At 47.1% G+C, this 24,254-nt stretch overlaps 1 protein-coding gene across 3 annotated transcripts in view; it reads left to right on the forward strand.

The window, feature by feature from the left end:
- Nucleotides 1-2,069: 2,069 nt before the first annotated feature.
- adisspb (adipose secreted signaling protein b) overlaps nt 2,070-24,254 on the forward strand; it is a 206,735-nt gene continuing 184,550 nt past the window's right edge. For all 3 annotated transcript variants that reach the window (XM_085975660.1, XM_085975669.1, XM_085975663.1), the window contains exon 1: nt 2,070-2,184. In XM_085975660.1, coding sequence (XP_085831786.1) covers nt 2,085-2,184 — 100 coding nt within the window. In that variant the 5' untranslated portion in view covers nt 2,070-2,084. The remainder of the gene's footprint in view (nt 2,185-24,254) is intronic.

Here is a 24,254-nt window from a genome sequence, read left to right on the forward strand (position 1 = left end):
TAGTCAGCGTAGCCCATTTGCCACACGTTACAAGATGCCGCCAACCTTATCTGTAAGCCTTGGTGCTGCTACCTGACTACATAGGATTACATAGGATATACATGAAAGAAACAGACCATCCGACCCAACCAGTCCATGCCGGCGTTTATGCTCGACTCGAGCCTCCTCCCGTCTTTCCTCATCTAAATCTATCAGCATAACCCTCGATTCCCTTCTCCCTCATGTACTTGTTTAGCCTCCCCTTAAATGCATCAAAAATATTTGCTTCAACCACACCCAAAGAGTAGCGAGTTCCACATTCTCGCCACTCTTTGGGTAAAGAAGTTTCTTCTGAATTCCCGATTGGATTTCTTGGTGACTTTCTTATATTGATGGCCTCTAGTTATTTGAGTCATGTACCCATTTAATAGGCTTTATGTAAACAATTTTATTCAAACAAGTCTCCTTCTGAAGGCACTAAATTTATACTGCAGGACAATGACTAATCATGTTATACGTGCTTACACGTGAGTTCTTTGTTGATAAACATGTTGCGTGACTCTTTGCCCAGTTTGGGCTGACCTCTTCCCACTTTTTTAAGGCCAAGTGAAGAGATGGTAATGCTTTCTTGCTTGGCCTTGGCATTCGGTTGGCCACTGTTTTGGCCCTTGGCTCCCCATGATCTCTGCTGCCAACGGTTTCAGCCTTGGCTTCCAGGCCATTACTCTTCAGCCTTGGCGACCAGTTCTGCTCGTCACCGGTTCAAGCCTTGATCGTAACGGTCCCTGCTGGTGATGGTTTTGGTGGAAGTGGAGGAGAGGTCCCGCGTCTACGTAACAGTATCGATCGAGTAATCTATTTGTGCCACGCAAGTGACCATCTCAAACAAGGAAGAGCCCAGACATCACGCCTTTAACAACACCGCCATCAACAGCTAAGGAGTCACCATTGACCAGAAGGTTAACTGGACCGGCCGTATCAACAGTGTGGCTACGAGAATAGGGTGGAGGCTAGGTATTCTGCAATGAATAGCTAGCCTCCTAACCTGCCAAAGCCTCTGCATCATCGACAAGGCTCCAGTTAGGAGGATGATGGAATACTCAGCACTCACTTGGATGAGAAGCGGCTGTAATAACACTGAAGAAGCTCAACGTCACCCAGGACTGGGCAGGTCGCTTGATGGGCAGCCCTGTCACCAGGTTCAAGTCACAGAGCACCCTCACGTGAACCTATATCGCCGTTCATTTCATCATCACTAGGTCAATATCCTGGAATTCCCTACCTAACACCATTTGTGGGAGTACCATCACCACAAGGACTGCAGTGGTTCAAGGAGAAGACCCACCACCATCACCACCTCAGGACAACTGGGGATGGACAATAAATGCAACCTTGCCCGTGTCCCCCCACATCCTGAGAATAAAACAAAATACCAGCTACAGGAAACTTTTTTTTTTATCCGGCACGGCCGGGACCGACGTGGTGCCGGTTCATCAAAAATTCCGGATAACCGAACGCTACAGTAAAAGATACGGAGCTGAGAGCCCCGTATAAAGCAACAACTGTAGAACAATGGCCTCAAGTTTCAAGCATCTCTGTAGCTTAGCAACAGCTGCAGCCACACCCTTGCACAGCAACAGATGGAAGAAGGCAAAAAAATATGAAGTAAAACCTACTCCTGAATTTTGCCGGTTAATCGAGATTTCCGGTTATTTAGGTGCCGGTAAATCGAAAGTTTCCTGTATTACATGCTGAGTTTAAAAAGTTAGACAGTGGTGCTACTTATAGAAGAATATTTTTAGTATCTGACTTTATAGCCCTGTCTGCATCCAGGTTATTTGCCAGGCCTGTTATTTGCAGTTAGGAAGAGTGTGATGATCTATGCATGCCCTTTTGATGCAGTTTTCGATGATATATGATAAACAACACATGCCAAACAATCTGTTGCATGTCACGTCCACGCAGGGTGCTTGTGGGTCCGTAGGCTGATCCCCTAAAGCTGGCGTCCAAAGGAAACTAGTCAAGGTATTAGGTGTCCCGAGTGGCTTTGTGGCTTTGTGCCTTGAGGGCTCAAGGCTGTTTGGCTGGAGTGGCAGAGTATTTAAATGGGATTTTTAGGAATATTTAAGCTTTTTGTGGTTAGAGGGGGAAATGTGAAGACATTTTTCCCAGTTCGAGGCAGAGACCAAAACAGGTCGCCCATAGGTATGCATCACCTTTCTGCAGGGAGTGGGAGTTTACCTGAATGGGGCTTGGTGGAGCTGGGAGGCCGCTCGTGAACTTGGTGGGCTTCTAGATTGCCGTGCCGACATGGTAGGATTGGGGGAATGCGACGAGCCAATGAGGAGCAGCGTTCCAGCCTCGCCAGTGTCCGCCTAACGCTCCTGTGGTGGAAAGGGCCGTCGGTCGTGGAATCTCTGCTGGGTTCTCTACGCTCGGGGCAGGAATCAAAGCCCCTCACGTGAGGCAGTACCTGTCCAGCCTTCTCGCCATAGCCTAAAGGGAATTAGTGCGATTCAGACTGTAGAGGCTGTTAGTTTTGTGATTGTACAGCTGAGTTCTAGAGAGTTGAAAGCATGACCTTTCAGAACGTATTAATTGTAACGTGTTGCCAAGCTCTTCAAGGTCAGAAAGAAATAGGTTCATATTATTGCTACACTTTTGCATTCCAGGATCTAAATCTATTCTCCCTGAATGGCTCTGGATGTTTTCCATTACACCAGAGCGAGGCTGAGGCTAACGTACCCAAAGTGTCTTCAGTGATTTGCAGATCTATCCCCTACCACCGCCCCCCCCCCCCCCCCCCCCCAAGATGACCGTAGTATTATGGGCTGCCCACTTGTGCCAGCGGTGGCTCAGTGGGTAGCACCCTCGCCTCTGAGCCAGAAGGTTGTGGGTTCAGGTCCACTCCAGAGACTTGAGCACAAATATCCAGGCTGACGCTCCCAGTGCAGTGCTGAGGGAACACAGCACTGTCGGAGGATGCCGTCTTTCAGATGAGACGTTAAACCGAGGCCCCGTCTGCTCTCTCAGGTGGACGTAAAAGATTCCTATGGCACTATTCCGAATTAGAACAAGGGGGTTATTCCTGGTTCCTGGCCAATATTTATTCCTCAATCAGCATCACTGAAACAGATTATTTGGTCATTATCACATTGCTGTTTGTGGGAGCTTGCTGTGCGCATATTGGCTGCCATGTTTCTTACATTTGAAGTGTAGTCGCTGTTGTAATGTACTTCATTGGTTGTAAAGCAGTTTGGGACATTGAGGTCGTGAAAGGTGTTATATAAATGCAAGTCTTTCTTTTCTTTCTTGCTTTTCTGGAATCCACGCCCATGTCGAGAGGTTTGTAAGGTGGCCTTCATTCAGATGATGGTCCCTGGATCCAGACGGCCTACTGGCAGCATCTACAGTGAAGGAGCTGAACCCTCCCTTCCCTTGGAGAAGCAGTCGGTGCGGACACCTGATGTGTGCGTGGTCCTCGGGTAATTACTGACCCGTAGGAATTATTGAGAAGCACCGTGAAGGGGCAGCCCATAGCACAGCCCGGCACATCAATGTTGAAATCTGGAGAGAAGACCACGTGAGTCCAGAGGAAAGCCATTAGCGATGCCGAGCTCGGCTCTTAAATTCATTCTCGGGATGTGAGCCTCGCTGGCAAGGCCGGCATTTATTGCCCATCCCTAATTGCCCTTGAGAAGGTGGTGGTGGTGAGCCGCCTTGAACCGCTGCAGTCCGTGTGGTGAAGGTACTCCCACAGTGCCGTTAGGTAGAGATGGATTTTGACCCAGCGACAATGAAGGAACGGCGATACATTTCCAAGTCGGGTTGGTGTGTGACTGGGAGGGGAACTTGCAGGTGGTGGTGTTCCCATGCGCCTGCTGCCCTTGTCCTTCTCGGTGGTGGAGATTGTAGGTTTGGGAGTATTAAGAAAATTAAGTATATTAAAAGGCCTTTGGATTGCAGTGGGAAAGGTAAACTGAGGGAGAGTCTGGTGAAGAATGAGTTGGAGTAGAAGACTCTTGTTTTCAATATAATGAGTAACAGTGAGCCATCAAGTATTTGAAGGAATAAGAAAAGACAGTTCAAAGTAGCAATAACTAGTAAGGAGAATGGGGAGCAAAGATTGGAGTTGAGAGATTAGAGAAGGATGGTCTATTACATAGAATGGAAGCACAGAAACAGGCCATTCGGCCCAACAGGTCCATGCCGGTCTTTATGCTCCACAGGACCCTCCTCCCACCCTTCACCTAACCCCAATGAACAAACCCCTCAATTCTTTTCTCCCTCGTGTTTATTTATCTACCCCTTAAATGCATCTATGCCTCGACTACTCCCCGTGGTAGCGAGTTCCACATTCTGACCTGTCTGAGTGAAGAAGTTTCTCCTGAATTCCCTATTGGATTTATTAGTGACTATCTTGATGGTCTGTCCAGCATTTTATTTACATACACATCCTATCCACTGGTGTGGAGGAGGTATTGTCCTTTGCAGATGAAGGGGCAGTATTCAAGTCCTGGATGGACTTTATTGAGTTAAAAGTTGTTGGGGGAGGGAGGTGTTTGGCAGAAAAGAGGAAACTGCTTCTTGGAGCGAGCGTCAGCAGTTAGAGCAGATGTGGGAGTTCCGTTTGAGGTCAGAGGCAATGGGTATGCCAAGAATATTAACAGATGAACAACCTTGTGCGGATCCGGCAAATTAAGAGGTGTGGTGCCTGTCTTTTGTGTCTCTTTGTTGAAAACCCCAAAAGGACAGCGATTTTTTTTTCCCCACTGTCCCATCGGGAGCAAGATGTAATTCCGCCATTGGCCTGTAGAAAGGTCGAGATTGTGGCCCAAAAATTCGACGGCGCTGCACCCGTTTTTCAGGCGTAAGCTGGGGGCCGCCACATCCAATATGGCGGGTGTGGAGCTCGCGCGCTCATTACTTGCCGGAAGAGCGCCGCCCACCATATTGGTAAAGGCAGAGAAAGAGGCGTCCAGGGCCTAGGCGTGAAACGGACTCTCGGCTCTGGACGTGTTTATGCAAACGGCGGGGGTGGGGGCCTAAAGCCGGTTTCAGGCCCCCCCCCCTCCCAACATGCCAAATTGGGCCGCCGGCCTCAGGAAAACATTGTCTACGTGCGGCCGAACCAGCGGTCCTTAAAGGGCCCACTGGAGGCCGACACCAAAACGGTATTTTTAACAAGAATGTGGAGCCGGGAGCAGGAGGAGAGTCGGGTGCGCCTCAGGCCTACCTGTACAGGGGCTGGGATTGTTCTCTGCGCCCAGGTGGTACTGGTAGGATATTACCAAAGCTCTCCTTTTACCCTGGAGCTCCCGTTCGCCCTTGCTAATCATTAAGAATGGTATTAAAAAATCGTGAACCTTGAAAAATCAATGTGGCAGATGATTTATCGGGCAGCTAAGAATTCTGTTTCTGTTTTCGGGAGAAGATTTTTTTTTTTTCATTTTCAGTTACCGAGAAAGCTGGAAATATATAACAAGTCTGTCAGCAGCTGTAAAGAGAAAAGACAGGGTAACAGTTCGAATGTGGATTTTGCACCTGGAACATTAACTTGCCTCCAGTATTTTCCAGTTCATTTCAGATTGCCAGCTGTTGTTTGTGTGTTTTTGAAAGAAGAACTTGGATTTATATTTAACTTTTCACATCCTCAGGACGTCCCAAAGTGCTTCCCCACTGAATAGTTACTTTTGAAGTGCTAGTCACTGATGTAATGAAGGAAACGCGGCAGCCAATTTTCGCACAAGCTCCCACAAACAGCACCGTGATAATGACCAGATAATCTGTTTTGGTGATGTTGGCTGACGGATAAATGTCGGACAGGACACTGAAAGAACTCATTTATTCCAATGTTGGGAGGACTCTTTAAAAAATCAACATTTCATTGTGCAGTACACACGTCTGCTGCATATATGACAAATAAAATTGAATTGAATTGAATAGAGTCATAGAGTTATACAGCACAGAAAGAGGCCCTTCGGCCCATCGTGTCTGTTCTAATCCCATTTTCCAGCACTTGGTCCGTAGCCTTGTATGCTATGGTGTTTCAAGTGCTCATCCAAATGCTTCTTGAATGTTGTGAGGGTTCCTGCCTCTACCACCCTTTCAGGCAGTGAGTTCCAGATTCCAACCACCCTCTGGGTGAAAAAGGTTTTCCTCAAATCCCCTCTAAACCTCCTGCCCCTTACCTTGAAACTATGCCCCCTGGTTAGTGACCCCTCTACTAAGGGGAAATGTTCCTTTCTATCTATCTATCTATGCCCCTCATAATTTTGTACACCTCAATCAGGTCCCCCCTCAGCCTTCTCTGCTCTAAGGAAAACAACTCCAGCCTGTCCAGTCTCTCTTCATAGCTGAAGCGCTCCAGCCCAGGTAACATCCTGGTGAATCTCCTCTGCACCCTCTCCAATGCAATCACATCCTTCCTCTGCTCTTCGAAATAGTGCCAAGGGATCTTTTATGGGCTTCAGTTTAAGATCTCACCCAAAAGACAGCACCTCCGACAGCGCCGCACACCCTCAGTACTGCACGAGTGTGTCAGCTTGGATTATACAACTATCAGGAAAGCCTGAACAGGCTGGTTTTTTTCTCTTTTTAAAAAAAAAAAGACTAAGGTGACCTGATCGAGATCTTTAACATTATGAAGGAGTTCGCTAGGGTAGACGTCGAGAATATGTTTCCACTTGTGGGGGGGAGACCAAAACTAGAGGCCATAAATATAAGATAGTCACTAATAAATCCAATGAGGAATTCAGGAGAAACTCCTTCACCCAGAGAGTGGTGAGAATGTGGAACTCGCTACCACAGGGAATAGTCAGCAAATAGCAGAGATGCATTTAAGGGGAAGTGAGATAAGTGCATGAGGGATAAAGGAATAGAAAGTTACTTTGATAGGGTGAGATGAATCAAGGTGGGAGGAGGCTCATGTGGAGCATAAACGCCGGCATAGCTGAATGGCTTCTTTCTGTGTTGTGTAATTCTATGTATGTGCTCACATCTGTGAGTGAGCTCAAACTGTCAACCTTCTGAATCTGAGGTGAGAGTGCTGGTCCCAAGCCATGGAGCACATCTTTGTTGATGAGTATTGTACTGACATTTGCCCAATGCAGCCCTGTGCTCATGTGGTCCCTAAACCAGCTTGGCACATTTGGCCGAACGCTTGCCTCAGTAGGTTGTGCGTGTGCGAGCCCCATCGACTTGAGCTTGTAATCAAGGCCGCCACTCCTGTGAAGTACTGAGGGAGTACTGTATTGTTGGAGATGTTAAACCCAAGGCCCCCCTCCTCGTCTTGTTTAAAGGGATGCTTAAGATCTCAAAAACTGAATAAAAGCAGGGGGTTCTGACCAACATCCCTTCCCCAACTAATATCACCAAAAAACAGATTAACTGGCCCGTTATCTTTGGTACATCGCTGGTGCAGAATGGCTGAATCATTTAACAACATAGCAGGGGAGTTATTCCCGGTGTCCTGGCCAATATTTATCCCTCAAAAAACAGCATCACTTAAAATAAATAAATAAATAAATAAATAAAAATTATCCGGTCATTTTCACATTGCTGTTTGTGGGAGCTTGCTGTGTGCAAAATGGCTGCTGCGGTTCCCACATTACAACAGTGACTGCACTTCAAAAGTACTCCATTGGCTGTAAAGCGCTTTGAGACGTCCGGTGGTCGTGAAAGGCGCTATAGAAATGCAAGTCTTTCTCTCACTTCAAGAAAAAAACACTCCTTGAATGAAGTGCTTTGAGATGTGATGAGGTGCTTTATCATTGGAGGTATTTCTTTAAGCTTTGGCTAACCTGCGCCCAAGCTTTCTGGACTTGGGTAAGTGGGGAGTGTCACTGCAGGGGCATGGAGCATACTGGCGATACAGTGCGCATCCCCATAGCAGACAGAAACTTTACTTCTGTAGATGTTTTCGGTAGCTTGACTTGGAGGCTCTGACGCTCGGTGCTGGGTTTCTGCCTGTGACAGGCTGACTAAACAAAAACTTCTGATCTGGTGCCGTACATAGGAACAGGAGGAGGCCATTCAGCCCCTCGAGCCTGTTCCGCCATTCAGTGAGATCACGGCTGACCTGTGACCTAACTCCATATACCCGCCTCTGGCCCATATCCCTGGATACCTTTGGTTAACCAAAAATCTATCAATCTCCGATTTAAAAGTAATAATTGATCCAGCATCAATTGCTGTTTGTGGAAGAGAGTTCCAAACTTCTACCACCCTTTGTGTGTAGAAGGGTTTCCTAATTTCACTTCTGAAAGGCCTGACTCTAATTTTTAGACTGTGCCCCCTTGTCCTAGACTCCCCAACCCGCAGAAATAGTTTCTCTCTATCTACCCTATCTGTTCCCCTTAATGGCCCAGTAATTCCGTTCCAAACGCATGAGTACGGTCGGGGTACTCACGCGTCTGGCCGGAGGAAATGCCGGTTTTCAGCATGCACAGCGCATGCGGGGAAAACCGGCATTTCCTGTCCTCTGAACGAAGGGGTTCAGAGGCACAGCGCGTGCGACTGCACAGGCAGCGCGTGCGCAGTGAACTTCGTCGATTTCATTCATGGATTCAGTGAGGTTAAGTCCTTACAACTTACACATGAAAAAAGCATGTGTAAAGTTGCTCCAGAGGCTGCGGAGGAAGATATATTTTATCGTGGAGCTTCTGAAAGGCAATATTTTTGTTTGGGAAAGGGAGGAAAGTTATTTTAAGAAATGCTGAGGTAAGTTTTAAAGTTTAATTTTTTTTTTTTTAAACGGGTTTTCAGTACTGTAGGTAGAAGGAGCAATTGTGGCTGTGTGAATTGAATTTGCTGTGTTTATTAAATGTGAAAATGACTTCTAAAATGAATAATGTAACATTTCCAACATTTTTAAGAAAGAAACTTTTCATCAGTAATATATTCTTTTAAGTAATTATGTATGTATGTTCGTATATATTCCTTTACGTATATGTATATATTCCTTTACTTATGTGTATGAATGTATGTATTTAATTATGATTTTCCAATAAGTTACTTTCTCTGAAAGTCATAATTAAATACATACATTCATACACATAAGTAAAGGAATATATACATACATATATGCAAAGGAATATATACAGACATACATACATAATTACTTAAAAGAATATATTACTGATGAAAAGTTTCTTTCTTAAAAATGTTGGAGTCATTTTCACATTTAATAAACACAGCAAATTCAATTCACATAGCCACAATTGCTCCTTCTACCTACAGTACTGAAAACCCGTTTTAAAAAACAAAAATAAACTTTAAAACTTACCTCAGCATTTCTTAAAATAACTTTCCTCCCTTTCCCAAACAAAAATATTGCCTTTCAGAAGCTCCACGATAAAATATATCTTCCTCCGCAGTCTCTGGAGCAACTGTACTCATGCTTTTTTCATGTGTAAGTTGTAAGGACTTAACCTCACTGAAAGCATGAATGAAACCGGCGAATTTTACTGCGCACGCGCTGCCTGTGCAGTCGCGCGTGTTCTGCCTCTGAACCCCTTCGTTCAGAGGACAGGAAATGCCGGTTTTCCCTGCATGCGCTGTGCATGCTGAAAACCGGCATTTCCTCCGGCCAGACGCGTGAGTACCCCGACCGTACTCACGCGTTTGGAATGGAATTACTGGGCCAACATTTTATATGTCAATAAAATGAAAAATTTAATAATTGCACGATTTGCCCCCTCGCATCTGCGACTGAGGGTCCAAGGAGGTGCATTGCGCAAGAGGTCATCGTCGTACGTATCCTCACACTGTTCCCTTTCGGGAACTGTATGAAGTGGTGGAAGGATTTCTGGCCACGTTAACGCTCCTTCCGTGACCATAACCATCTTCATACCAGCCATTAGGGTGGTTAGTCCTATGGCGTGAGGGTTTTACGGGCTCCCACAACCCATCTGAGGGGGGGGGGGGCCACCCACACCCGCGGACGCAAGTATCCCGCTGGATGTCCACCCAGAATTTATAGTTGGAGCTCCGACTCCACTTGCCGGGACTGTCTGGAGCGGGGTTCGAAACCCTACTCCTTCTGGCCCAGCGGCGGGGATGCTTACCGCTACGCAAAAGGCCCACTCCGCGCAAAAGGTGACACCCATACGTTTCCTGCGCCTTTTCCCTCCCCGTGACTGGAGCCCTATGCTGCCACTTGAAAGACCAAGCTATCATCTGTCCTTTTTGCGGCGCCTTTGACTTCTCATTACCAATGATGAGCAGGCACTGCGCCTCCACCTCGTTGAGGAGATTGCTGAGGTCATCATCAGTTCAATTGTGAGTTCTTTTAATGCCGTGAATTGTGCTCATTCCAGCCATTTCACGTTGCTAATCGGAGTGGGCCTTTGGCGTAGCGGTAGGATCCCCGCCGCTGGGCCAGACGGGGTAGGGTTTCGAACCCCGCTCCAGACAGTCCTGGCAAGTGGAGTCGGCGCTCCGGCTCTAAATTCTGGGTTGACATCCAGTGGGATACTTGTGGGTGTGGGTGGCCCCCCCCCCCTCGTATAGGTTGTGGGAGCCCGTAAAACCCTCCCGCCATAGGACTAACCACCCGAATGGCTGGTACAAAAATGGTTACGGTCACGGAAGGAGCGTTAATCACGGCCATAAATCCTTCCACCACTTCATACAGTTCCCCAAAGGGAACAGTGTGAAGACACGTATGACGACGATGTTGCTAAATAAATACGATAGCAAAATACTGCAGATGTTGGAAATCCGAAATAACAACAGAAAATGCTGGAAAAACTCCTCTCCTCTACTACCTATTACCCTAGTCCACTCCTCTATCACCCCAAACAGCCCTTCCCCTTCGCCTGGCACCTTCCCGTGCAAGCGGAGGAGATGTAACACCTGCCCCTATACCTCCCCCCTCCCCACTGTCCAGGGCCCCAAACACCCCTTCCAGGTGAAACAGCGATTTACTTGTACTTCTCGCAATCTAGTATACTGTATTCGCTGCTCACGATGCGGTCTCCTCTACATTGGGGAGACCAAACGCAGATTGGGTGACCGCTTTGCGGAACACCTCCGTTCAGTCCGTAAGGGTGACCCCGAGCTTCCGGTCGCCTGTCATTTCAATTCACCGCTCCATTCCCACTCGGACCTCACCGTCCTTGGCCTCTTGTACTGTTCCACGGAAGCTCAACGTAAACTCGAGGAACAGCACCTCATCTTCCGATTAGGCACTCTGCAGCCTTCCGGTCTCAATATCGAGTTCAACAATTTCAGATCATAACCTCGGCCCCTATTTCATTTTCACTTATATTTTTCCACTCCTTTCCCCCCCCCCCCCTTTCCTTTTGTTTCTCTCTCACACCTGGCAGCTATCTTTTGCCCTGCCAGTACACTTTACACCTAATCACAGCCTATTACCATCTCGTCTAGCTTCTAATCTCTTTTACTTCTTTTGGTTCTTTTATTCTTTTGTCCGATCGCAGCCCTGCCTTCGATCTAGTTCCTTTTCTCTCCAGTTTTGAAGAAGGGTCAAACCCGAAACGTCAACTCAAATTTCTCTCCACGGATGTTGCCTGACTTGCTGAGTTTTTCCAGCATTTTCTGTTGTTATTGCTAAATAAATAAATGGAATGAAAAAAATTCTTTCAGGGCTTTTAAAAGTCTTTAAATTGCTTTAATTCTGTTTACATTATTTTGAAGAATCTGAAGTAGTTTTAAACGTTTTTAAAAGTTTATAAAAGTTACCAAAAGCTTCATAAAAATACCAAAAACCTATTTAAAATGCTGCTCTGCATGTAAAAATGCTTTGCAGCGTGTGAGAAACATTGGGGGCATGTCCTATTAAACTGAGACCTCAAGGGGCGTGTCTCAGTTGCACAGCGCGCTCCAGGGTTCGCGCTGGCTGCACTCCTGGGCGGCGTGACGTCAGACGCTGCCCGGGATTCTTCTCTTTCAAAAAGGAATTCCAGGCGTCCCTGGAGGTGAACGGCAGGCGCGTCGGGTAAGTGCAGATCGGGGGCTTGCACGCGCGGCAAGCCCCCGATCTGAATTTCTGCCCCAATATCTTGAATGTGCCTGTGGATCGGCCGCCCGTTAAACACAGCGCCCGATAGTCCGTTCCATTGACTGCTGTGGAACTGAATATCAAGCGCTATATATAACAAGCGGCCAATTTGATACCATCAGCCTTGTGCCACCGCCCGAGACGTATTTCGAGGCCCTTGTCTTTATTTAGTGTCTTTCCCATCCTGTGGATGTTCCTCAGCAAATGGATCACTTGTGAGGGGTAGTCTGTCACTGGTAGTTGGAGGGCTGGGAACTATTTTGAGGCTGTGAGCTTGTTCTGGGCGTGTTCTGCGCTCTCTGTGTCTCTGCTTGGTGCTGATAAGAAACGGAACTTCAGAAAATTCGGATAACCTTATCAAGACCACATTAAATATTTTTGTGATGTACTTGTACACGAAGAGTGCCAGTAGCTTAATGAGTAGCTGAGCCGCACCGATCGGGCAGATCCCTGGTCTGTAAGGGTCCTACACTTGGCTTTAGTGCCGCTGAATTAAGGAGGAGAAAAAGCAGCTATGGTTCCAACTAGAATTGTATAGTACAGAAGGAGACCATTCGGCCCATCGTGCCTGTACTTTGAAAGAGCTATCCAGTTAGTCCCACTGACCTCTTTCCCCATAGCCCTGCAGATTTTACCTTTCAGGCACAGCCACGATGGGCCGAATGGCCTCCTTCTGCGATGTATTATTCTGTGATTCTTTGAAATATATATCCAATTCCTGCACGCATGTCCGTGTGCCCGTGTGCGTGCGCGTGGGTACGTTGACTAAGGATAAGATTACATTTGGTAACACCCACCTCTAGTGGAAGAGCCTGGCGATGTCGATTGTCCAGGCTCACGTGGGTGAATTGCTGGAAGGTGCCTGTTGAACTGTACCCCTGACAATAGTCGATAGCTGGGGGGGGGGGGGGAAGAATTGGTGAGAAATAAAGCGCGTGCAGAAAATCCTTCCTTCTCTTCCTCGTACTCTGCTTCCTCCCATGCCCAACTTGTGGTGCACATCATTTCCTGTGTGCAGCTGGCTTTAAAAATAAAATCTTAATTTATTTTTCAGGATGTGGGCGTCGTGCCCATCCCCAGTTGCCCTTGAGAAGGTGGTGGTGAGCCACCGCCTTGAACCGCTGCACTCCGTGTGGTGAAGGTACTCCCACAGTGCTGTTTTTTTGGTTTGTTACAACGGAGTGACTTGCTCGGCCAACTCCGAGACCGGCTTAAGAGTCATCAAATTTGGACAACAATGCCCTTGTGTGACATTTCTGCTGTTTTCTCGCTGTGTCTGACCGTACTTTGAGGAGTGGTACGTCTGAGATGTGTGTGCGGACAGGCCCCGGCAGTAAATGCACGGCCCCTTCACTTTGTGCCGTGATACATTAGCACTAATTCACTTGTGACAACCCATTCGACTTGAAGCCACAAATTAGACTACTTTTCCATTAACCTTTTGGTGGCATTTGTATCTTTGATGGTGAGGGACATTAATGCTTGGAATTGGAACATTTTCCATCTTATTGTCAATGTTAAGGTCAGGCACGGCACGTTTAATTCAAAGTAAAGCCCCAAACTCAGTGGCTCACTTCTAGTCGCACTATCCAGTGGGAACATAACATAAGAAATAGGAGCAGGAGTCGGCATTCGGCCCTTCGAGCCTGCTCCGCCATTCAATGAGATCATGGCTGATCTTCTGCCTCAACTCCATTCACCGGCCCTATCGCCATATCCCTTGATGCCCTTACTAGTCAGAAATCTATCGACTTCTGTTTTGAATGTACCCAATGACTGAGCCGCCACAGCCCTCTGGGGTAGAGAATTCCAAAGATTCACCACCCTCTGTGAAGAAATTTCTTCTCATCTCAGTCCTGAATGGCCTACCCTTTATCCTGAGGCTGTGGCCCCTGGTTCTAGACTCCCCAGCCAAGGGAAGCATTCTCCCAGCATCCACCCTATCAAGCCCTGTAATAATTTTGTATGCTTCAATGAGATCCTCTCTCATTCTTCTGAATTCAAGAGAATACTCAATCTCTTCTCGTACAACAGTCCCGCCATCCCAGGAATCAATCTTGTGAACCTTCGTTGCACTCCCTCTATGGCAAGTATATCCTTCCTTCGGTAAGGAGACCAAAATTGTACACAGTACTCCAGGTGTGGTCTCACCAAGGCCCTATATAATTGGAGTAAGACTTCTTTACTCCTGTACTCAAATCCTCTTGTAATGAAGGCCAGCATACCATTTGCCTTCCTAATGGCTTGCTGCACCTGCACATTCACTTTCAGTGACTCGTGTACAAGGTCCCTTTGAGCGTCTGCATTCCCCAATCTCCAGGGAGAGTCCTGGAATTTGCAATAAACCTAGTGGCAACACTGGATCAGGCCAAATCTAGGAGTAGGATTTGTTGTAATTGTTGATTTATAGAAAGCACCCATGGATATTGACCCAGAATTTCCTGGAATACACTCACACTGGTTTCTGTGTCGATCACATTGACGACAACCTACACCCAAATTTCCTGAGCAGCTTATTGGTATGGGAACGTAAAAACCGGTGTGAAACATGTGGAAATCAGCGTAAAGGATCGGGGCCCTTGGGACGTTTTACTATGTTAAAGGCACTATATAATTACAAGTTGTTGTTGTTGTTGCCTAAAATCAACCCCAGTCACCTACAGCAACGCGGTCTCCAGACAGGATTGACGGGGTACAAAAGCAAAATACTGCCGATGCTGGAAATCTGAAATAAAAACGGAAAACGCTGGAAATACTCAGCAGGTCTGGCAGCATCTGTGGAGAGAGAAAGGTTGGGCAGTCACAGTGCAGTTTGCACTGAGGGCCCACGGCAACTATTCTGTTTAATTTGGCACTGAAAAAGTAAAGCGTTGGCATTTATATACAACAACAACTTGCATTTATATAGCGCCTCGTAACGTAGCAAAATGTTCCAAGGCACTTTACGGGAGCATAATTAAACAACGTTTGGCACCGAGCCACGTAGAGAGATATTAGGACTGGTACTTAGTCAAAGGTAGGTTTTAAGGAGCGTCTTAAAGGAGGACAGAGAGGTGGAGAGGTTTAGGGGGAGGGTATTCAAGAGCCCAGGCAGCTGAAGGCACGGCCGCCAATGGCGGGGGCGAAGAAAATCGGGGATGCGCAAAGAGGTCAGCATTCGAGGAGTGCAGCGATCTCGGAGGGCTGGAGGGGATTACCGAGCTAGGGAAGGGGGCGAAGCCATGGAGGGATTTGAAAAACAAGGATGAGAATTTTAAAATCAAGGCGTTGCCGGACCCGGGAGCCAATGTAGGTCAGCGAGCACAAGCGGCGATGGGTGAACGGGACATGATGCGAGTTAGGATACGGGGCAGCAGAGTTTTAGATGAGCACAAGTGTATGGAGGGTGGAAGGTGTGAGGCCGGCCAGGAGTGCGTTGGAACAGTCGAGTCTGGAGGTAACAAAGGCATGGATGAGGGTTTCTGCAGCAGATGAGCTGAGGCAAGGGGCGGAGTCAGACAATGTTACGGAGGTGGAAATAGGCTGCCTTGGTGATATAGCTCCATTCATGACCTCGGGACCTCCCAAAGCGCTTTACAGCTAATGAAGTACTTTTTTTTGTAATGTAGGAAATGTGGCAGCGAATTTGCGCACAGCAAGATCCCACAAACAGCAACGTGTTAATGACCAGATCATCTGGTTGTCGGTTGGCAATGTCACTGGGGTGAAGCCACAGGATGGCTGGTGAGGAAGTGGAGCATGGTCGTGTGATATTGGGGGTACTATTTCTGGGGTTCAGCGTGAGGCTCTGAGACTTGGGACCTAAACTCTGCACCCTAGCTGTGCTATAACTGACCTAAGAGATGCTTGATGTTGACACTGGGTTATCTGCAGTGCAAGTGTTGCAGTCCCTCGAGCAATAGCATCCCTCGCTTTGAACGTAACATTCACACCAACAGCACTTGAATTTAACAAATTGTCTTCGTTTTTAAAAATTTGTTCCGGGGATGTGGGCGTCGCTGGCAAAGCCGGCATTTATTGCCCATTCCTAGTTGCCCTTGAGAAGGTGGTGGTGAGCCGCCGCCTTGAACCGCTGCAGTCCGTGTGGTGAAGGTGCTCCCACAGTGGTGTTAGGGAGGGAGTTCCAGGATTTTGACCCAGTGACGATGAAGGGACGGCGATATATTTCCAAGTCAGGATGGTGTGTGACTTGGAGGGGAACTTGGAGGTGATGGTGTTCCCATGCGCCTGCTGCCTTTGTCCTTCTAGGTGGTAGAGGTCGCGGGTTTGGGAGATGCTGTCGAAGAGGTCTTGGCGAGTTGCTGCAGTGCTGATGGGGCGGGGGTTTTAAAGGTTGTGTGGTTCCCCATCTTTAGTATCTCATTATGTTTGGCGAGGTTTCCTCTTCTCCCTTTGTATGCAGATTACAAGAGGTGCCACGATCACTAAACCCGCTTGGAGATTAATTTGATGGTTTCTGATCAAATTATTCAGAAAACCCCAAAATCCCAACAACAGAGTTTTCATTCTTTATTCCCCAACACAGGAGTACGGTGGAGAAGGAAAATGTATTTTAAAGGGGCAGCACTGTTGCGATAAACATTCTTGGAAACTATTACATTTTGAGTAAATATTTAATTGGAGCCTCCAATTTTTTATGATTTATTGATAGATGGAGTTATTTGGACAGTACCTGAGAAACTAAAAGATTTGATTTTAATTTTTAACCTAAAATTAATTTTAAATGTATAGAGTCGGTTGATGATTACGCCTTGATTCTAAAATGCCTGTCTCAAACATTTATGAATTTACAACTGAAATATTAAAAATGTAGCCACTGCTCCTGTACCGTCTTACACCTTAATCTATTTTCCCAGTCCACTTTAGTCAACTCTGCTCTCATACCTTCATAGTCTCCTTTATTTAAGCTTAGTACGCTGGTTTGAGATCCAACTCTCTCACCCTCCAACTGAATTTGGAATTCAACCAATGTTATGGTCACTCATTCCAAGGGGATCCTTTACTAGGACATTTTTTATTAATCCTGTCTCATTACACAGGACCAGATCTAAGATTGCCTGCCCCCTGGCTGGTTCAGTAACATACTGCTCAAGGAACCCGTCCCTAATGCACTCTATAACTTCTACCCCCTTGTATTCGAGTCCTCTAATATAAAGGCCAGCATCCCATTAGCCTTTTTAATTATTTTCTGTACCTGTTCATAACATTTTAATGATCTATGTACCTGGACCCCCAAGTCTCTTTGGACATCCACTATTTTTAGCTTTTTGCCATTTAGAAAGTACCCTGTTGTATCCTTTTTATGTCCAAAGTGGATGACCTCACATTTGCTTCCATTGAATTCCATTTGCCACAGTTTTGCCCATTCACTTAATCTATCAATATCCCTTTGTAATTTTATGCTTTCCTCTACACTGCCACCTATCTTTGTGTCATCTGCAAATTTGGATATATGACTTTCTATGCCATCATCTAAGTCGTTAATAACTACTGTGAATTGTTGAGGCCCCAACACAGATCCCTGCGGGACACCACTAGTCACCTCCTGCCAATTTGAGTACTTACCCATTATCCCCACTCTGTCTCCTGTCGCTCAGCTAATTTCCTAACCAGGTCAATAATTTACCCACAATTCTGTTGGCTTCTACCTTGGCTAACAGTCTCTTATGTGGGACTTTATCAAATGCCTTCTGGAAGTCCATATACATAATCATATATAAATAACATCCACAGACATTCCCCTGTCCGCTACTTTAGTCACCTCTTCAAAAAGTTCAATCAGGTTTGCCAGGCATGACCTACCTTTCACAAATCCATACTGGCTCTCTGATCAACGGAAAATTTTCACGGTGTTCAGTCACCCGATCCTTAGTTATAGAATCCAGCAATTTCCCCACAACAGATGCTCGGCTAACTGGTCTATAATTCCCTGGTTTCCCCCTCTCGCCATTCTTGAAAAGAGAAGGCTGAGGGGTGACCTAATAGAAGTCTTTAAAATTATGAAAGGTTTTGATAGAGTGGATACAGAGAGTGTTTCCACTTGTGGGGAAGAGCATAACTAGAGGCCATCAATATAAGATGGTCACCAAGAAATCCAATCGGGAATTCAGAAGAAACTTCTTTACCCAGAGAGTGGTGAGAATGTGGAACTCGCTACCACAGGGAGTGGTTGAAGCGAATAGTGTAGATGGATTTAAGGGGAGGCTAGACAGACATTTGAGGGAGAAGGGAATAGAGGGTTATGCTGATAGTGTTAGATGAGGGAAAACAGGAAGAGGCTCGAGAGGAGCATAAACGCTGGCATGGACTGGTTGGGCAGAATGGTCTGTGTGTGCTGTATATCCTATGTATGGCGCAACTCATAGAATCATACAGCACAGAAAGAGGCCATTCAGCCCATCGTGTCTGTGCCGACTCTTTGAAAGAGCTATCCAATCCCACTCCCCTGCCCTTTCCCCGTAGCCCTGCAATTTTCTCCCGTTCAAGTATAAATCGAATTCCCTTTTGAAAGTTACTATTGAATCTGCTTCCACCGCCCTTCCAGATAATAACAACTCACTGTGTTTTAAAAAAAAGCAAATTCTCCTCATCTCCTCTCTGATTCTTTTGCCAATGATCTTAAATCTGTCTCCTCTGGTTACCGACCCTCCTGCCAGTGGAAACAGATTCTCCTGAATTACGCTATGGAAACTGTTCACTTCCTTCATCGCGGGAGTGCCTTCCCACCAGTTGCCGTTATTCATACGTTGCAACGTCACAGCAGTGGGTTTGCACTTGCAAATTTCTTCCGTGACAATGAGTTCCCTATCTCGGTCGCAGTGCTGGGCGAGACCAGGAGCTTCCGCACTGAGAGTGCAGGGGGGGATCCAGAAGAGGAGTTATTCTTCAACTGAGCTTGTGCACCACTCATTGGCTGGGGTCAGGGCAGCAATATGTCGAGGAAGGTTGCCTGTTCTGTCAGTCATAGTTAGTGGTGACCCTTACAGATGAGGGGGAGCGTTGCGCTCAAAAGCACCATTGTGTTTTTTGCTTCTCTGGGAATTGTTTTTATGCTTAGCAAGCTATAGAGTAGGTACTTCAGGTGCTGTAGGGTACGGTAGTGTATTGCTTATGTTACTGGACTAGTAATCCAGAGAATGAGTGTACAAATCCCACCATAGCAGTTTGAGAATTTGAATTGTTTTTTTTTAAAAAGTAGGCTGGTCTCAGTAAAGGTGACCATGAAACTGTCGGATTGACGTAAAACCCAACAGTGTTCACTAATGTCCTTTAGGGAACTGAATCAGCCCGTCCTTACCCGGGCTGGTTTATTTGTGACATCAGTCCCACATTGATGTGGTTGATTTTTAACTGCCCTCCTGAAGTGCCCAGCAGCACCATCACCTTCTCAGGGCATCTAGGGATGGGCAATAAAATGCCGGCCTGGCCAGCGACACCCACAGGCCGAGAATGAATTTTTCAAAAAGGCTCACAGTTAGAAATTGGTGGTTCCGAGATCACTTGTACCATTAAATAGTTGCAGAGTAAAGCTCCCTCGGCTTTGCCCCGACAATATACCTCCGCTTCCAATCCTGGAGGCGCACCTCTTGCGCGAGCAGGAGGGTCTAGGTGGGAGGGGCATCGCGATGAGCAGAGGGTCAGGAGAAATTCGGGCTGAGCAGGGAAGTTTGGGGATACTTGGGCTGAATGGGGGGAGGGGAGGTGGTGGGGTCTGCAAGGTGAACGAAGTGTGGGAACTAGAGCATCGGGGAGAAGGTATGCTTTTGCATCCTTGGTGTCCTATTTGACTGAGATCAGCTTCCGACCACATCTCCCTCACCAAGCCCGTCTACTTCCACCTCTATAACATCGCCTGACCCCTCATCCTTGCCTTTGCTACATCTAAATTTGACTCTTCCAACGCACTCCTGGCCGGCCTCTCATCTTCCACCCCCATGAACATGAACTCATCCAAAACCCTGCTGCCCATGTCCTAACTTGCACCAAGTCCCGTTCGCCCATTACCCCTGACCTACACTGGCTCCCGGTTAAGCAACGCCTCGTTTTCAAATCCCTCCATGGCCTCGCCTCGCCCCCTCCCGATCTCTAACCTCCTCCAGCCCTACAACTCCCCGAGATCGCTGCACTCCTCCAATTCTGGCTTCTGGTGCATCCCTCACTTTAACCGCTCCACCATTCAGTTGCCTAGGCCCTAAGCTCTGGAATTCCCTCCCTAAACCTCTCCGCCTCTCTCCTCCTTTAAGACGCTCCTTAAAACCTACCTCCTTGACCAAGCATTTGGTCACCAATATCTCACCACTCGGTGTCAATCAGTTTGAGAACGCTCCTGTGCAGCGCCTTGGGACGTTTTACTATGTTAAAGGCACTATACAAATGCAAGTTGTTGTTGTTTGGGTTGGGAGCATTAGGGATGGTTGGGCAGCTGGGCTTGGAATGCAGGTCGCTGGGTGAGATGGTAGCCAGGAGATACCTGAACCTCTTGTTTGATTAGTTACTGCTAAAGGTTTAGGGAGGGAATTCCAGAGCTTGGGGCCCAGGCAGCTGAAGGCACCAATGGTGGAGCGATGACAATCGGGGATGCAGAGAGATTTTGGAGGGTTGTGCTTAGTGGGGGCCAATTAAAAGTGAGCACATGTAATTCAGGGGCAATTAAATGCGTTTCTGGAGAGAGAAGGGAGTGAGAGACATGGTGAGGAGATGGGGTTCAGAGCAATCAAAAAGGACCAGCCTTGTAATTCACCTCATAGAATCGTAGAATTTTATGGCAAGAAGGAGGCCATTTGACCCATCGTATCTGTGCTGGCTGAAAAAGAGCTCTCCAGCGTAATCCCACTGTCCAGCTCTTGGTCCGTAGCCCTGTAGGTTACAGCACTTCAAGGGCATATCCAAGTACTTTTTAAATGCGACGAGGGTTTCTGTCTCTACCACCCTTTCAGGCAGTGAGTTCCAGACCCCCACCACCCTCTGGGTGAAAAAAGGTCTCCTCAACGCCCCTCTAATTCCTCTACCAATTACTCTATTGATGACTATGGAGTGTCAGCTGTGGCTCAGTGGGTCGCACCCTCGCCTCTGAGTCAGGAGGTTGTGGGTTCGAGTCCCACTCCAGAGACTTGAGCACAAAAATCTAGGCTGACACTCCAGTGCAGTGCTGTGGGAGTGCGGCACTGTCAGAGGTGCCGGCTTTCGGATGAAACATTAAACCAAGACCCCGTCTGTCCTCTCAGGTGGACTTAAAATATTCTATGGCACTATTTCGAAGAAGAGCAGGGGAGTTCTCCCCAGGTGTCTTGGCCACTATTTACCCCTCAATCAACATCACTAAAACATTGTTGTTTGCGGGAGCTTGCTGTGCACAAATTGGCTGCTGCGTTCCCCACATTACAACAGTGACTGCACTTCAAAGGGTACTTCATTGGCTGTAAAGCGCTTTGGGACGTCCGGTGGTCGTGAAAGGCGCTGTAAAAATGCAAGTCTTTTTATTTTTATTGTTGTAATACATATATTGAGTTTTTTGACTCAGTTTGGCATTTGCTGATAAACCTGGATTAATAATACATCAGGAGTGAGTGATTTCTTTGATCACAATTGAATGACCAGGATAAAAATTTAACGGCTAGTGCCACATTTGACGCTCCATTGTCTCACTGAAGCTGTGTAACCTTACCTCAAAGCTCAGGCGACCTTTAAAATGATTCTTGCTTCCCCGTGTGGTGGTTGTGATATTTGAGCCCTTGGTTCAGGTTACGGTGCTGTGTAGCTCACTGCTGGACAGGTACTATTTTTTTTCTCTCTTCATTCACGGGATGTGGGCGTCGCTGGCAATGCCAGCCTTTATTGCCCATCCCCAAGTGCCCTTTGATACAACAGCAGGCAGTTGAGAGTCAACCAGATTGCTGTGGGTCTGGAGTCACATATAGGCCAGACCGGGTAAGGGCGGCAGATTTCCCTCCCTAAAGGGACATTAGTGAACCAGATGGGTTTTTATGACAATCCGGTAGTTTCCTGGTCATCATTACTGACACGAGCTTTTTATTTCAGATTTATTTAACTGAATTTAAATTCCCCAGCTGCCGTGGTGGGATTTGAACTCGCGTCTCCGGACCATTAGTCCAGGCCTCTGGATTAGCAGTCCAGTAACCTGACCACTATTTACACGCTGGGTTACAGTGCTGTATAGCTCACTACTGGGTAGGTGCTGCTTAACATGCTAACTGTACAGAGTAACTACACTTTGCAAGTTTTGTTTGACATCAGGAACAGGAATTTGAAGAACATTAAAACAAAATACAGATGTAAGCAATGCAGTTATTTTCTTAGTTACCTTGCGCTCTTAATTATATTAATTTGTTAGATGAGTAAGGGGTGCAAATATGTGTGTGTGTGTGTGTGTGTCAAACAGGCCTATTTAGCATATTGGTCCCATGAGGCTGTGTGATGCTCTACAGTCATGAGATCCGTGTTTATCACCAGCAGACACGGGACCTGAAAGCAGCAATACTTCAATCCTGACAAAAGGCCATCGACCTGAAACGTCCACTCAGTTTCTCGCTCTCCACAGATGACCACAGTTTTGGTCGCCTTATCTGAGGAAGGATGTTCTTGCCATGGAGGAAGTGCAGCGAAGATTCACCAGGCTGATACCTGGGATGGCAGGAATGACATATGAGGAGAGATTGGGCTTATACTCGCTGGAGTTTAGAAGAATGAGAGGGGATCTCATTGAAACTTACAAACATTTTAACAGGACTAGACAGACTAGATGCAGGAAGGATGTTCCCGATGGTCGGGGAGTCCAGAACCAGGGGTCACAGTCTAAGGATAAGGGGTAAGCCATTTAGGACAGAGATGAGGAATTTCTTCACCCAGAGAGTGGTGAACCTGTGGAATTCTCTACCACAGAAGGCAGTAGAGACCAATTCATTAAATATATTCAAGAAGGAGTTGGATATATTTCTTAAGGCTAAAGGGATCAAGGGATATGGGGAGAAGGCAGGGACAGGGTACTGAGTTTGGATGATCAGCCATGATCTCATTGAATGGTGGAGCAGGCTCGAGGGGCCGAATGGCCTACTCCTGCTCCTATCTTCTAAGAAGGCGGCTCACCGCCACCTTCTCAAGGGCAATTAGGGATGGGCAATAAATGCTGGCTTTGCCAGCGACGGCATATTCCAAGAATGAATTAAAAAAAAAAAATTCCAGACACCATTTTTAACAGCCCGCCCAGCAGGGACCAGGACGTGAATAAAAACAGAAAATGCTATAAATACTCACAGGTTCGTGTCAGACGCCCGATTTTGTGCCCCACCCGAATTTATGCCGAGGGGCCGAATGGCCTACTCCTCCTATCTTCTGTGTTTCTATGCTACCTGACCTGCTGAGTATTTCCAGCATTTTCTGTTTTTATTGCTTCACCCCAGTATTGCACAGCTCACAAAAAAATAGCTCTGTGCGAATTGCAGAGAGGGAGTATTTTTTGAGAAGATGGGGTGGGTGGGTGGGAGGGAATTACAAAAAAAAAAAATCAGCCAGTCACTGAGAGCCCCCACACCCCGGACAGGCTGTGTGCAGCTGCGTTGGCGAACATTGAGGGCACTAAGACCCAGAGGAAGCCTTTCTCCTCCCCTCCGCCACCTCTTGTTGGCAGAGCCGGGCAGACAGCGACCTGTAGCGGGATTGACACAGTCGCTGGTTGTTTCGATCCGCGGGCGCCTGCAGTTTGTGCTGCGCTGCACTGCAACCCAGGTGATTTTTATTTTCTCTTGACAGCTCCTCCCGGCTCTTCCGATGGCCACATGCTGATTTCCAGTGGGAGTTCACGTTGCACAGAGAGAGAGAGGATTGCAGCAGCAGGAACTAGATGGCTTCAGCCTGGAAGGGTGAGTTAGGAGGAGGGTCGGTCCTGTCTGTGTGTGTGTGTCTATGTGTGCAGAGGGGCGGGATAGGGGAAGCGTTGCACAAACAGGGCAATGGTGATGGCACTGACTCTTTTGAGTTTTTTGGCTCCTCATTTAGAAAGGCGTTTCATCTATTTAAGTCACACCGGACTGCACAGGAGTTTTTAAAAAAAAATAAGTATAGCTGGGGAAAAAAGAAATAGGTTCTGTTCTGTTTAAATGCAATCTTTCACGATCTCAGGACGTCCCAAAGCGCTTTCCAGCTAATGAAGTACTTTTTGAAGTGGAGTCACTGTTGTAGTGTAAGAAACGCGGCAGCCAATTTACGCACAGCAAGATCCCACAAGCAGCAATGT

Source organism: Somniosus microcephalus, chromosome 2, assembly GCF_052327205.1.
Source record: "Somniosus microcephalus isolate GS21.2 chromosome 2, FLI_Smic_1.0, whole genome shotgun sequence".
NCBI classification, from domain to species: Eukaryota; Metazoa; Chordata; class Chondrichthyes; order Squaliformes; family Somniosidae; genus Somniosus; species Somniosus microcephalus.